The sequence below is a fragment of the Mugil cephalus genome, chromosome 3 (assembly GCF_022458985.1).
Source record: "Mugil cephalus isolate CIBA_MC_2020 chromosome 3, CIBA_Mcephalus_1.1, whole genome shotgun sequence".
Lineage (NCBI taxonomy): Eukaryota > Metazoa > Chordata > Actinopteri > Mugiliformes > Mugilidae > Mugil > Mugil cephalus.
The window spans coordinates 21,790,231-21,806,393 of record NC_061772.1 but is presented as its reverse complement, the minus strand read 5'-3'; the positions used below and the strand labels follow the sequence as shown (position 1 = coordinate 21,806,393).

The following is a 16,163-nucleotide window of genomic DNA, read 5'->3' as shown; positions in this document are numbered from 1 at the left end:
GAGGATAGTGTTATCGAAAGGCTGTCAGCGCCTTCCTTGGTTGTAGAGGAAGTAGTCTGGCTTAATGATTTCTTCATACAAGTAGGTTTGCCAAAGTAGATTATAGGATTGTATTATACTCCTATGTTAACTGCGGGGGGATTGCAAAATCTTTGGTTGATTAGACATTTAGTATATATATATATATCATTTCACTCAGAGGGCCACACTGGGCCTGTCAATCTAAGCCTCCTGTACACAGTAGGCCCCGCCCCTATCGCTGCTGAGCTAATAATCTAAATATTCTGTCAAGTTCCTTGCAATTGGCCGAGAGTCTATTCAGTCCCCAATATTAGCAAGAGAAGCTAACAGTGCAGCTCGGGTGGCCATCGTACTGGTGCACATTTAAAATAAAAATAATTAGACACTTTTCCACCTCTAATATCAGATCAGTACTTGTTCTGAAGCTTTGCCTGACAGGGATGACTTTAGCTCACGTCTTTCATTTTCATGTCAACTAAGAGTTTTTTTTTTTTCGCCTGAATTTACCCGTTTTGCTTGCCAAAAATGCAAATTAAGACAAAATCCGTAGATTGATAACACATCTTTGAAGTTTCAGACCGCAACACTGCAGCTAAGCATGTGCGCACCAAGTGTCAGGACCCCAGGGGGTGCGTTTCTGCTCGTTGTGTGGGTTCGCTTGATTGCTCGACAGCCCCGCGAAAACTGCTTTTATTCACTGCGTAGGGATTTAGAAAAGGGTTTTTCAGCACATTACAGACACTGCTGCTCTGGACAGTCTGCATCGTCCCTGGTCATTTGTGCCTCTTAACTTTCTAACCTCTACTTCCCCATCAAGTGGTTTCACCTCAACTGAGCTTCAAGAGAACTGAAATTGTAACAATTACTGAGGTTTCCCGTGAGCATCTGGGCCAAACTGCAGCGCTGTCAACTTTTCCAGAGTTGTCTGATTTCTGAAAACCCTCAGCTGTGTGTTTGGATAGGAACTGGATCACAGCTGGAAAATGACTGTGTTAAAAAAAAAAAAAAAATAAGAAAAGAAAAGTTTTTATGACCAAATCCTGAAGTAAGGCAGGCACGCAGCTAAATTTAAAATGTCTGCTTTGAATATAAAATTAGTAAAGTTGATGACACAGATATTTTTTTCATTATTTACCGCAGCTTTCTTCTATCAACAACATTACAACAACATGTTTAAAGGAAGACTTATTTGAGTCTTTTCCCCTGAGCCAAGCATGTGTGCAATATTTTTGCTGATCAACGTCTAAGCGCGCTGGAAAAATTGCAGTTTTCCTTTTTTTTTTTTTTTTTTTGACTTAAAAGACATGAAACGGTAGAGCCATCTCGTGCCTGTCGACAGTTTCTGTCCGTGACTGCTGACGGGGCTGCGAAGATGAGGAAAGGTCACATGTCAAGAATGTGCCATTTCCTCCGTGCATCTACTCAACATTACGGGACTCTAAACACTCTGCCAGAGCAGACGGTCTTTGGGGAGGCGACAAGAGCTCACATCACCTCCGACTGGTGAAGAGCTTGGTCCTTTAGACCTGATGGGAGACACGGGGCTTCTTACTTTAGCCGCACACCACAGAAGCCTCCCTCTTCATATTCCACTGTTTATTTTTCTACAGTTGTACCAGGTCTCGTCAGTCGAGGCCTGACCTTTACTCCCTTAGCTCGGTTGAAAGTTGCACACCACAAAGAATGGCAGGGAGTGCTGGAAGTCTTTCGCCACTGGCCTGAAATAATTTTCCCTATTTGTGACTGCAAATAAAAGTGCTTTTTAGACATCCTGGAATAATTGATGACATAAGTCATTCTGTTGGCTTTTAGCTCTGCATTTAAAATAGAGAGTGTTATCTACTATCAGGCTGCATAAAAAATGAAACAAATGAAAAGCTGGACTGTGTGAGTCCAGAATTATTATTTCCAATATGTCAAACGTGTGTACTAAATCTTTCAACAAATTGTCCCACTCAAAAATGTCACCACTGCTTAAAAAAAAATGCACCGCGCTGCAGCAAATCATACAGCACAGGTTGCATAATGACTCAACAGCTAAAATTGATGATGCAAAAAGATGAGTGAGTGTGTGAATTCTTACTTTGCTGCTCACTGGTAGGTGACTTAGTGAGTGGCCGTTCTACAGTATAAGGAGCCATGAATGAAGTGATGTTGGGTGCAGCCTGTGATGCTGCTAAATGCTCATGTCGACATGCTAATGGGAAGGTCCAGTCCATTAGAGAAATGGGTCGTTTTTAAGGGATTGGCAGAAACATTACGTGTCACCCTGACAGGCAACATTAGTGTACCAAAATTTGAACCACCAAAGTCATTGTGATTTATCCTCTGGGAACCATGAATGTCTGCTAGCAAATTTGTGGAAATCCCTGCAGATTTATCACTTTCACCATTTGTCTTTAGAAAGCAGAGACACTGAAATTCAGCGAAGGGTTCTGGTCAGGACTTTAATTGTAAAGCCACAAGGTGCATCATGTATGTAGATTATGAGATAGCTTAGTGAGTGAGTAAGAACTCTGACCTGCTGGTGGTGCTAAAAGACAAATGATGTCAAATGATAATGTCTCTCTGTGAGTTATACCACTCGCGTAACTAAAAATATTGATCTACAAAATGAAAAATGAAAGGCTCAAGCTGAAAAGTGCTTTAGGGAAGGAAAATAAATTAAAGCAACTGCTGTGCCCTCCTTCAAATTTCTCTTCTTCTGATCCCGGTCCCTGTCTGTTCAACGCTCCCCAGGGCGAAGTAGACGTGCAAAATTAATGCCTTCGGAAAATGATTATGTGACCTCCACTGCTCCTCCCCGATTTATGAGACAGCATTAACACGAGAACATGCATCCTGATTAATGCGGACGAACGGAATGTGATGAAAAAGCGTGACACTGGAGTAGCACGCTCATGTTTGCTGCAGGGATGTGGTTTTGCAGCGTATACGTCTCCTCCGTCCAAATATGAAAAACATTACCGCATTAATGACAGCCTGTGCTTTGGGATGGCACTTCCTCAAACCCCAAAATCCTGTATGCCTTGGTAAGAAAAGGTCCATGTGTTCATCTCGTGTCTGAAGGAAAGCTATTTCTTTCGGTGTCATTACCGTTCTTGCAGAGATGATGGACCGAGGCTAGAGTTTTGACCCTAATGAGCTCTTGAACATGATCGTTTAAACAGCTTCTGGTGGAATTCAGGAGGTGGCGAGGCAGGCGTCCAAGTCTAAAGCAACAGTGGTCCCTTTTTCATCAAGGTAACTGTATCCTGACCTGAACCTGGGCTGCAGTGTCTCCTCTTGCCAAGGGACAGCAATAACTGAAGTAATAATCACGATATTAATAGCTATGAAAATAAGAGCACTGCTGGAACCGCTGTGGTGAAACAACTTCCAGAGTCTGTGAGACTTTAAAACTTGGCTTCAGGAGCAATAACAACGAAGCTTACTTCCATATGAGTCAGTCTTTGATGTGCGGTGATGGACTGTTGAAACAACATTTCCCCTTGTCCTCGGTTGCTGCTGTAAAATGTCAAATCATGGCTGGGGCTGAACCTTCTGTGAGGGTGCCATGGATTTACCATAAGCTTACATCACATGTACAGCTGCCATAGAAGGAATTCATGAAGATGAAAAACAGGAGTTTAATTGTCAATTAAACATCCAAGTGGAATTATAAAACCTTTATCTGGTGTCCAAATAAAGAACTCAATTTTACAGTATTTTGAGTTTCTACTTTTTTAGAGCAGAAGAAGAAAAACTCCATTTGTCATTTTGAGCTGAATCATTTTAGTCTTGTGGAAAGTAAGCAAACATTTTTGGACATTGGAGAGCTCCCTCTTCAGACCTATTTACTTGGAATTAGTTGCATGGTAACTGTCAGTACACCAGTGAATACTTATCCCCTGAACAATTTGGGTTTCCACTCAGACTCCATATTATGTCATGCAAACCATACGCAGTTCTCAACGCACACTTTTACTATTAAATATTAGTTCCTGTTGGAAACTCCAGGGATCAGGAGCCTGACCTAGAAATCCTTTGGCTGAAGATCCGTCTTTCTTTAATTATTAGAATTTGACCTAGAAGTCCACGCGGGAGGTTGGCCGTGGTCTGTTTTTGCAATAGAGTGGAGTCGAGTGTCTTCCCATGGGCCGCCACTGAACTGGGAGTCGCTCCTTTGCTCGCTGCTTTTCCAGTGTTTTTTTTTACTTGGACCGCACTGTGACCTACTGCATTTACCTCAGGATGTAGGATATAGGTTACAATTTGAATCATGCCTCACTTAAACTCACGTGAAAAAAAACTGTTGATTTATAATTTTTTTCTTTTAAATAAATCAAGTGAAAATCAAAAACAGTTCCATTAAATACATTAAACTTATGATCCAACGCTGTGTTACTGTTATCTGTCGTACAACGATTCAGTGAACACATCGCTGGCCCCTCTTTAGGTCACCATAAAACCTATTTAATAAGCATGGTATCCTTTAAATGGTGAATGGCAACGTTTGTTAAGGACAGGGGATAAAGAGACAGACTAATGACCTTAGACATGGAGCTTAAGTTTTAAAAACCAAACCTTGTTCAAATGTCATAGTTAATTCTACTGGGCAAACGAATAGAAACCATAAAAGCTTCTTGTCTCTTTCCTACAAATTCTACATATCCATACGCACATAACTGTTTACAGAGACTTCCTCTGTTGTTGATAATATTTTTCTGAATTCACTGTTTAAGATCTGTTTTATTGTAGTGGACGATTAAACAATAACGCGTTCTATTGCGAGTCTGTAATTTTAAATACTCATCTATTTGTTTTCGAGGCGAAGCAGGTTTATTTCTGCGTACATCCAGTTTATACACTATGGGTTCTGTGTGCACTGCACGGGAAACTGGGGAGATGGAGACGTCGTGGTATTTGAGTTGTGTTAAAACCTGGGGCAACTGGATTGTTAACCTTGTGATAGCAATGCAGTGTTTTCGATGTAGAAATGGTGAGCCATCTTAACATATCACAAAATCACGAGATATGGCTGGAAATCCAAAAGGCCATCAGTGAAAGGAGCGATACTACAGTGTTAACAACAGTCTCTACTATTACAATTAAGTTCTCCATTCAAAATCTTCAAAATCATATTCAAACACAAGAGTTTTAACTTTAAAATATACTTAAATCACTATTAAAAATACTATTATTGGCCCCTTTCAGAATGGTATATTATTAAGTCATGATTTATCCCATGGTTTATTAGACGATTTATACTTAATTGCAACAATTAATTATGCAAAACCTTTCAAATAAATGTGATAATGAATCAATTAATAATAGAAAGAGCAAAACAAGAGTGTAGTAAATCCCTGAAAACCAATAAAACAGGATTAACACACTTTCACGTGTTTACAGAACGCAGAGTCCTAATCTCTGAAATACATTTGAATTATAGACCCTGTAACATCTTATTGCCCTCCTTCAGCCCTGTAGTAAACACTCCGGGCGACTCAAATTCTCCATCACATCAAGAAGTCTAAAACCTTTTTAGTGACATTTATAAGGCCACGCTGGCCTTGCACACGAACCCCGCTGTGAAGTCAAGTTAAGAGCCGAGTCCTCACAAACACTGCGTCATGAGCGAAGAATGTCCAGCAGCCAACGCTGCTCGCTGCTCTTTTAAGGGGATTTAAATCCCGTGGTGGTCTGTGATGGCAGAATTCCTTGGATTTCAGTTTATTAATCTGACAGGGCCCCGTGGAGTTAAACACAGTCGTTGTTTCCCTCAAAGCATCCAAAGAAAGTATTACCGCAGCAAGTCTTTGGACCATAAGAGCCTAGAGAATGGAGTCATGGGACTTCTTTGGTATGACCAAATCCAGCAGTTGACACCTGCAGCCAGCGTTCATAAACAACCATCATATGTTATTTATCGTATGTTGTTAGTGGTTTACATTCCTGTTTGGAAGCACTTACATACTTGTTGTCCATTGAAATATCTCAAGTTTTGCCTTGGCTTGCTAAGAAACAATATCCAGACATGGTCCCTGGGGGATGATAGTCTATTGGTTTAAGTGGTTGCCTGTCTTCTCCTTGACTGTGAGGAAGTTACAAAAACTGGCTTTACTGGTATAAAATTGGGTAATCTCACAGACCAGAGGATGAGTCCTACTTTGTGGATCCCCTGACCCTTCCTGTAGTGAAGCATCGAGGCCGACACATGTTTCTCGATAATTCTTGGAGAAAGGATATTTGGTGCAGAAGTCACCTCAGGATAAACTTTAGTAACTCAGGTGAAAGTCTTTCGGGGGTTTCGGACCGTGAGCAGCTGCTCATGCTGTTGTCATTAAGCGACTTCTGTTTTTAGTAATTTGAATCTGAGACTGCTGCTATCCACAGTTTAAATTATAGGAAATAGTTGATACAGTAACCATGGCAACTTAAGCCAACGAGCATCTCTGTTTATTGGTATTCATCACAGCAGACATTTTTGGGCCTGTCAAAGCAGGAAAAGCATGAGAATAAATGATGAAATAACCGTCTTCTCTTTAGGTGAGGTAGTTCCCGTGTCCTGGCATTGTGTGTGCTGGCTCCGTACCGCGGCTTTCTCACTGGAACTGAACCATCATCGCTGAAATTAGTTCCAGCTGCACTAGAACAAATTTCAGTAAAAAAGCTTTATGGTCTGATACTGTTTCTCTTCACTGACTTGTCTATTCTCGGACACACAAATCAGATTCTGTATTATTTTTGATTTTTTTCCCGCGCCGTAGTTGAACAGGTTTAGCCATCCTGAAGTCCTGCAGCTGTGCATGACAGACACCCTCTCTTTCCTTCCAGCTGACTTCAGCGCTGCGTCTGCCAATACTGGAAGTAATAGAAACGCCAGCTGCGCTGCATTTCTTTTAGCGGGTTTAATTGAAGCAGCTGTCACATATTCAGGTGTGCAGAGACTCCATTCTGCTGGTGATTAAATGTTAATGACATTTCTGGCCCGACTTCTCATAAATTATCCGAATTGCACGATGATAATATCACTCCCAAGATACGACTGGCTGCACTAACCAGCTACTGGGTGTGCCTGTGTGGGACTGTTTATGAATATGAGGCAAGTGGGGCTGGGTGATCGTTAAACATGGTTATACTTCAGTGGGAAAAAAGGTGCACAACTTCTAGGTCAGACAGTTTGTTTTGTGTGGGTCACTGATGTTAACAGTTATATTCCCAGTGGGAGTTAGACGTCAGACTCACTCTGAAGCAGTTGTAACTTTTTGAATTCTGTGTTTTCGCAGGTTATTAGTGGGAGCTCCGTATGAAATGAATGGCCCTTACCAGACGGGGGATGTTTATAAATGTTCACTGAGCAAACGGACCAACGGCAATGGGTGCTCCAAGCTCAACCTAGGTATGGTATCATAAAACAGCACTCCGTTTTTACCAGAGCACACTACACACATATGACTCTTGGTGTATTCATTCAGGTATTTATCTAAATGCTTTGATTTTCAGCATGTAATCAGCAGTAAACCAAAAAAATCTGGAAGATATAAGTTGCTTAATCAGTAAGAAGAGGTCCAATAAAAAGTTTAAAGTTAGACTTCACTTCTGGTGATTCATGGTGTTGTTGTCTCACCATAGAGTTTCTGTGCCAGTGTCTGTCAGCATCATGGTGGCATATGTGAGACAGGACTGTGTGTACCATACCAGTCATTCCGCGCTTTATTATTTTAATAAAAAAAGGTTTATGTACCTTTCCACATGTGTGTTTTACCGCACACTTTACCGCATGCTTCCTCATACGGGTCGCACGTGTTGTGTTGGTGAGGCTCTCACATGAAGTTTTGTCGAGTAAACATTTAGATCTGAGCATGTAGACGCTGCCTCGGCTGGCCAGACAGCAATAACAAACCAAAGTCCCAGATGGTGGAAGTTGTGTGTGTTCTCTGAGGGATAGTCAACGTATTTATGTATATGCGTCTGAGATCCTCTCTCATTTTCCCTCAAGGAAGGATATCTTTGACCAACGTATCGGAGCGGAAGGACAAGATGAGGCTGGGAATGACGCTCACGTCCAACCCTAGAGACAACAGCTTTGTGGTGAGGGTGACATTAAAAACTCGCTGGATTCATCTTCGTGATATATAACGACGTACAGTATTTGTCTACTGTTGCAGAACCTTTTAAATAAGTAAGAACACATTTAATAACGTTGCCCTCTCAAAATGGAAAAAGGACAATCCCACATGATCGTCTTTTGATTATACGCTTGCCATTCTACTTCTCTCCCTACGGAAGTTCCCAGACTGCTTAAACCTGACCTTTCCTAATGTGCTGAGGTTGAAAATGTTGCTTGTATAAATGCTTTCTTTTATGTTTCAGGCCTGTGGGCCGTTATGGTCCTACGAGTGTGGCAGCTCTTACTACAGCACTGGCATCTGCTCCAGAGTCAATGCAAGCTTCAAGTTCTCCAGAACAATTGCCCCGGCCTTTCAGAGTAAGCTTTCAAACATGTCATGTCCGACACAGATTCATCTGCGATTTCCAGTCCACAGCTAGGGATTATTTCTTAATTACGATCATCTGTTTTCTCCACGTGTCTGTCTCTCATGATTACGGCTTTTTTCAGGATGTGAAACCTATATGGATATAGTGATTGTTCTCGATGGCTCCAACTCCATCTACCCCTGGTATGAAGTGCAGGCTTTTCTCATCAACATTCTTCAAAAGTTCTACATTGGGCCAGGTCAAATACAGGTGTGTAATAAAGAAAAGAATAACAGAGGAAGATAAGCTATGTCGGTTATAACCAAACCCTGAAATTCTTTCCTACATTCTTTGTTTTTCTTGTGCGAATTCTGTGTCATTTTCATCCTTTTTCTTGGCCGTCACAATTTTACCAAGAAGAAGATCATGCTTTAATTGGTTCAAGGGATTTTATTAATTAACAAGACCCGAGGAAAACAAGAAACAGGAGGTGGGTTGAGGGTAAAGAATGAAAGGGGTCAAAGGGAAGCGATGAGTGACTTCCTGCTTCCCTTTAATCAAAGAGGGAAGAGGAAGGAAAAGCCTATATGGCTAACTCATGGTCTTGTTCCTTAAGTTAAAATAATACAATAATAAAAAAAAACAAGTTCCCATTTATTGTCATAGCTCATCCTTCCTGTGCATCTTTGGCCAGGTTGGAGTTGTTCAGTACGGCGAGAAGGTGGTGCACGAATTCAAACTCAGCGACTACAAATCGGTGGAGGAGGTGGTGAAGAGGGCGCGTAGCATCAACCAGCGAGGCGGAGAGGAGACCAACACGGCTCTCGGCATCAACACAGCACGGTAGACTATCCGAGTTCACGCACGTGAGACGCTAGTCCTGCATTCTGCAGCTCGTTTTACCTTCCAACATCAAACTGTTCTCACAGCTCACAGGCTTTCAAACAAGGAGGTCGGCGTGGTGCCAAGAAGGTGATGATAGTGATAACTGACGGAGAGTCACACGACAGCGCCGACCTCCAGCAAGTCATCGAGGACAGCGAGAAGGACGGCATCACCCGTTACGCTATTGCTGTGAGTCTCCTGTTTGGTTTCCTTGGTTTCGTGATGGCTTATGCATCTCCTGCGCTCCACTGAAACACCATAAACGTTAATGAGGTGACTTCATGGGGTAACACAGGTCTCTCCAGAGTCCGAATGGACCCATCTGACGGCTCCAAGCATACACTTAGTGGAAGTGCAGTTAAAGGTGCAAATGATCTCCTCCAGACCACATCACTCTTTGGTTTGTGCCACTGCTGCTACAGCCAATGTCACACTTGGTTGCTTCCAGTGACTGATCGGGAAACGCGCGTCTGAGCCAAAAGTCTTTTCTTTGAAATCCAACTGGAATTGGTGACAGCGCTGGCGGGGTGTAGAAAACCAAAATCCTCTGAACCCTCCCCAAAAATTAGCCACTGCTAAGCTCTTAATGGCCAAATCAAATAGACTGGTTGACATTCAAGTGCTTAATGCGCACGGTGACGGATCGTTTAATCCCATCTTCACAGGTGCTTGGCTACTACAACCGGAGAGGAATCAATCCCGAGGCCTTCCTCAATGAAATCAAGTACATTGCCAGCGACCCGGATGACAAACACTTCTTTAATGTGACAGATGAGTCGGCGCTGAAGGATATCGTGGATGCACTCGGAGAACGCATCTTCAGTTTAGAAGGTTGTGTGAAAGATTCATTTTGCAGCTCAGGAACGTATGGAAGAAAATCTGAGAAGCCTCAATAAGCTGTAAAAGAGATGCACTGAAGAGTACATTTGTGGATAGACATAAACTTTCTTTTTGTTGTCAGAAAGATTTAAACTATTGAGTTATTGATCAAGAACAAATACTAAAGCATGCTGCTCTATGCTTCTAAAAGTTACTGCATGTCTTTATTCTTATTGGACACTTCCAAAATGTCACATTGCTCATTGTGTTTGCCATTTACTGACATTTGTTGGCTAAATGTTTATTAGCAAGGCTCATTAAACGAAAATCATTTGTCCTTGTCCAAATATGAAACAACCCTTAAATGGTCACATTGAAGCTCCAGTGCAATTCGTTTTTTTCATTGACCATGAATGGACGTTCAGGTTTTTTTTTTTTGCTGCTGCAATTCTTCGAAACTCTAAATGACTGACCTGTTTACCCAGGGACCAGTAAGAATGGAACAGCGTTTGGCCTCCAGATGTCTCAGGCTGGATTTTCCGCGCACAACGTTGAGGTCAGTGTGACTCCCGCTACCACGTTCGTCTCATACCATCTGTCAACATGTAGGACAACACACATTGTCTCAATTTCTGGTCCATCAATAACTCCTCCCTGCAACCTGCCATTTATCACTCCCCTGTGATCCCCGAGGTTCCTGCTGTGTGGCCCCGAAGGCTTAGGTCATCCTGATTTAGGAGCCCCTGACAAGGGCAACAGGCCTTTTTTTCCACTTCAGCCCCGCAGTGATGGGAAATAAGACACCACTTGTTCCCCAGGGAAGCATATTAGAAAGAAGCTGAGATGAGATTGAGACAGTTCCACCTCAGAATGGCTTGTTTTTCTTCTTCATTCCTCGAGGTTTTTGATTGCATCTGAGAGCAAATAGTTGCAGGTGTGCTAGCTTTCATGATGAAACAGCTGGAAGCGGAAGATAAGCCCCATCTCCTCTGCTCTGGTGACTGCTGTGCATACCATTTCGCTGATTTTCATTCCTCTCTCTGGCTCTTTAGAGGCATTTGCTGATGCAACCGCTTTGATTTTCCAGTTCCCCTACACAGCGTGATTCGTCGAGGGAGAAATAAATATATCCACTTTATGATGAAGATTAAATACATAGCAGCGTTTGCAGCTGGGTGGCAGGAATGGCTGGAAAATTTGTCCGCAAGGCCAGATTCCAGAGATGCTTGACAGCACCAACCTGAGTTTTGAGGGTAGGATAACTTACTGGAAAGAATGTCGGGGCTTTAAAGGAGAAAAACACTCCCCAAGGCCCAGATGGCTTTGCTGAATGTGACAAGTGCTAAATCTGAGGGCTGATTATGTCAAATATTTTTCAGACTTCACATGCTTCTGCATACGGTCGCAGACATTCCTCTGTGTTTGTTTACTGACACTAAAAAACAACAACAAGAAAAAAATGCTTTCAAGGTTCCTCATAAGTTAGGAAATGGTGCAGCTTATTGCGTTTTGCGAAGCAGATTTTTAGATAAGTGTGGCACAGTGGCATGAAGGTCCTGTGTTTGAACTTTTGCATGGTCTTCCTGTGCCTGTATGTGTTTGTCTGGCTTCCTCTCACACTCCAAAGACACGCATTCTACGTCAATTGATTCAAATTGGCTGTATCTAAGTATATGTGCGTAATTGTATAACTGGTTGTTCGTCTTTTTGTGTTAGCCCCATGATACATTGGTGAATTTGTAGCCGGGCTCATAAATGGATGTTAGAATTTATCACCATTCACCAAGTATATTTTCTCAGTATGACATAAAGGGCATATTTCCCCTGTACGCTGCCGTATATAATCCAACCAAGCACAGCAGAAGTAGGTCTCTGACTTATGAGGTTGAACTGTTTTGGGGCTTCGTTCATTTGCCATGGAGACCATTCTGACCAAAACAGATAACCACAAGGGCATAACGCTGCTGTTAGAGTGACGTAGTGCGAGCGTGGTAAGCACTCAGTTCCATCTTTCGGAAAGTAGTCGCAACCCTTCCAGCACATGCTCGAACGCTGGAAAGTGTGTTGTCGGCATATTGTGTATGGCAAGAAAAAAAAAACCCCGGGTTCATTAAGCAGAAGAACCCTGCAATTACAGTGTCAGTGATACAAACCATGGAATACAGAAAATCTCTCCTCTATCCTTTCTCGTGTCTGCAGCTAATTGCACTTGCTGGTTTGTTTCCTTTGTGGAATTAAGAACACACAGATCTGTGTTTAGCAGTTTGATAATAGTCTTCAAGGTAGGCATGATTGTTGCGGTTTGTTATTATTATCTACAAATGTCGCACTTATTGCTTCGATTTAAACTTAGTAGTAACAGATGATTTGTCAGTTTGAGCGGAAGACTTGTTGTGACTAATTATGAGCTGGACCCAGGATAAAGACGTTGTTTTATATGTGCTGTAAATATGGATTGAAGATGTTGTTTCTCAAATGTAAAGAAAGAGTCAAAGTCAAATGTTTTGTTTTATATAATTTCATTTTAAAAGACAAGTTTGTCCTTAGATTAGAGCTCTTAAACTTCTTCTTCTGATATGCATCTGTCAGATTCTACTTCTGAACCAGTGAGTGATCCAGGAGAGTGATTAGCTTTTTCCTTCTGAACCAGAAGAGTCTGTGATCTTTTGTGTAGCAACATGAAGTAAATACCAGTAAATACCAATAACAATAGTTGCTTTAAAAAGAAAACTGGTTGAGTAAATGTACGGGTTTCAGTTAAAAGTTGTCCCCACAAGTATCAAGGTTTTTAAAAGCCTCTCATTATCATCATAAAGGTTGGCCCATGAGGGGACCAAATAAAATGTTCTTGCCTCTGCATGAATGCAGTCTAATGGTCTGCTGGAGAGAGAGAAAGATACCCTTATAAAGTAATGCAAACGTTTTTGTGAGAACCCCCCTCAGAGTTTGTGTGTGTCACTGTTACCAAGATTGCATTTCACCACAAGTGGAGACACGCCATCATTAATCTGACTGAGGCTAAGGTGAGCCAAACGCACAGGCCACGCTCCAAAACGGTGGTTAGAGGGTATTATGTTCCATGACTGCATCATCATTATGTACGGCAATTACCGCGCTGTGTGGCTGCGCGGCGCAGTCAATACAAGGATCGTATCGTTCTCTTTGACTCTGAAACGCAGACGCCACTCTATAAATGCGTGTCACCCACAGGATGGGATTCTGGTGGGTGCTGTCGGGGCTTACGACTGGAACGGAGCGGTGCTGAAGGAAACGCGGCAGGGGAAGGTGGTCCCTCCCAAGTCGTCCTACACTCAGGAGTTCCCTGAGGAGCTGAAAAACCACGGTGCCTACTTGGGTGAGTAGCATCCCAATGACGTAAAGAAGCAACGTATGGACAGTGAAATGTTTTCAAGCCTTATGCTCTCGTAGGTTCAGTTTACATCCTCTTTTTGGTGGTGAGATGTATGGCTGTGCTGGCAGAAGACCTGCGGTTTAGCACCAGTTCCCCTAGCCTCATCCCATCACTGAAGTGTGCCCACTGCTCGAGGCCTTCCCCCATAATATCCAACCCCGTGTCACCCCACCACAGACCTCTGCTTTTACCATCAGCGGTTTGTGTCTGAGCTTATCCGCCGAGCTGCCAGTGAGAGCCGTTCTCAGCAGCAGCATGAGGTGCAGAAGTATCATTTTGGACAGACAGGGAGAAAGTTAAAGCTAGGGGAAAAAAAAAGTTTGAAGATGAGAGATGAAGGTGGAAAAACATAAAGGGAGGAGAAAGTGGATTTTTTTAAAAATTGGAAAATTAATAGTAAAGGAAATAGAAGAAGAAATCTGAGAAACCTGAGAAACCAGAACATCAAATAGCTGAATGCAGCTTACTGAGTGTTGACTCCTCACATTACAACGTTTTACAATTTTTCCTTGAGTCATGCAAATCGCTGCCATAAAACTAAGCCTGAAGGTCCATGCATTTTCACACGCAGAAACATCGAAGCGAAGTGTAGAGCAGGACAGCGTGTGATAATAACCTACACTACAGGCCAAACGTCTGGAAGCTAGATCAGATTTGTACATTAAAGGATTGTAGTTTTGTTGGTACAGTATTCTTTGCAACAAAATAGACATGATTATTATATAAAGACTAACGTATCTTATCTTATCTTATCTTATCTTATCTTATCTTATCTTATCTTATCTTATCTTATCTTATCTTATCTTATCTTATCTTATCTTAAACTGAGGAAAATGGTGCATATCAATAAAAGCAAAGTCTAATCACGCAGTGAATACGTCCCAAAATATGCAAAACAAATGCACTGTGAAAAGAAACTTGTTGCTTCCAAAGCTTCGTCCTGTAGTGCACATGCTAAACATGCTACTGGTGAGACTGGGAAACAGACATCTGTAAATCTACGTGCTTCTTGTTGCCCTTTAATAGAGGCATTAATAATGTGTGTGTTTCGTGTCACCAGGCTACACCGTGACGTCCGTGGTGTCGGCCAGAAACGGTCGCCTGCTCGTAGCGGGAGCTCCACGGTTTAACCACACGGGCAAAGTCATCATCTTCACTCTGAAGAACTCGGGCAATCTCACCATCCTGCACTCCCTCAAAGGCCAGCAGGTACCGTAGCCTCCAGCTCCTCAGTAAAGAATTTATCAGCTCCACGGCAGCTGCGCTCTGATACAGGCCTCATGTCTGCTTTTAGAAGTACAGCACAGTGCAACAAGGAATGTCATAAAATATCGTGCACTTCCACTGAGTTAATTATTAGTCTTTAAAGCTCCGCTGTGTGGATTTTCATGTAATTATTCGTTGATGTCTCACTGGTTCGTTAAATGTGTTATATTTCTGAGACCAGTGTGCGGTAGAAAGTCTTTTCATCTCTTCAGCAACACTGGTGATTGCCACAGTTTAATTTTTGAAGCCGTCTCTCGAGTGGGCAACAAAGTGCGAACATATCAAATTATGTTTGTTCACGGTGGCTTCAAACTGATCAGTCAGCTAACATTTAGAAACGGGAAAAGCAGCTGTATTAAATTAAGACGCTCGCCCAAATATTGAGAACGGAACTGTATTTGTTTGCTATAAAAAGAGCCGGTAGAGGAGGAAATAAGGAGCTACATCCTTTGTCTAACTAAGTAAGTACTTTTACCTGAGGACATCATGCGATTCAGAAATGACCTCCCTCCATCTCTGTTTTATGTTGCGCATTCGCACGAGATAAACAAACTCTGCGTTTTACTACCCATAGTTATGTCTCTGCTACTTTCCATTTTAGCCCTCTGCGTGTCAGAGGACATTTTACACTTCTTGACAGCTTTAGTTACTTTGCAAGTTCTAATGGATAATAAAAAAAAATATATATTTTTTTTATCCCTGGGAAGAAATCACGAACGAGCTGGAAGAATTAAAATCAGTCCCATCTTTGAACACATGAACACATTAATAGCTTGATTTGATTATTTCATCCATCTCAATGGGTGAATGGGTCAGCAACATCTCAACTTTGCTCCAAACTCATAATTCTTAAGAGACAAGAGACAGAAGAAACGCTGTGAATCAAACAAAAGTCTTGAAATCACACAGTTTAGTATTATCACACGACGTCTGTGTTATGAGGAATATGGGGGGGTAATTTGTGGTGTAGTTTTTACCTTACAACCCGGCATGATCCCCAGGTAAAACTAGTCCTGTGTGAATATGACTATACATTTTCAATAAACAACTTCTTTTCTGGGCAGATTTTTATTCTAAAAGGGGCCATGTGCTTTAGTGACATTTTGTCCATTTATAGCAGGCTTTTAGGAAAAGAAGTAAGACTATCCTCGAGGGGAATCTCTTCACGCTCTACATAATGCGGATAAACCAGGATCACAGTGTGTGTTTGGAAAGCATTAGAATAATTCTCAATCACGAACGAATAAAGTTCGACAAAACACCTGGAGAAGTAATCACGACGTGTTGTATATTTCAGCGG

The 16,163-nt window shown here is 42.1% G+C and overlaps 1 protein-coding gene across 2 annotated transcripts in view; it reads left to right on the top strand.

Annotated features, from left to right (window-relative positions):
* itga11a (integrin, alpha 11a) overlaps positions 1-16,163 on the top strand; it is a 60,778-nt gene that overhangs the window by 26,559 nt on the left and 18,056 nt on the right. For both annotated transcript variants that reach the window (XM_047581598.1, XM_047581597.1), the window contains 10 exons: positions 7,290-7,402; positions 8,003-8,094; positions 8,377-8,491; positions 8,624-8,751; positions 9,176-9,324; positions 9,411-9,555; positions 10,032-10,197; positions 10,671-10,741; positions 13,396-13,540; positions 14,658-14,806. In XM_047581598.1, the coding sequence (XP_047437554.1) occupies positions 7,315-7,402; positions 8,003-8,094; positions 8,377-8,491; positions 8,624-8,751; positions 9,176-9,324; positions 9,411-9,555; positions 10,032-10,197; positions 10,671-10,741; positions 13,396-13,540; positions 14,658-14,806 (1,248 nt within the window). In that variant the 5' untranslated portion in view covers positions 7,290-7,314. The remainder of the gene's footprint in view (positions 1-7,289; positions 7,403-8,002; positions 8,095-8,376; positions 8,492-8,623; positions 8,752-9,175; positions 9,325-9,410; positions 9,556-10,031; positions 10,198-10,670; positions 10,742-13,395; positions 13,541-14,657; positions 14,807-16,163) is intronic.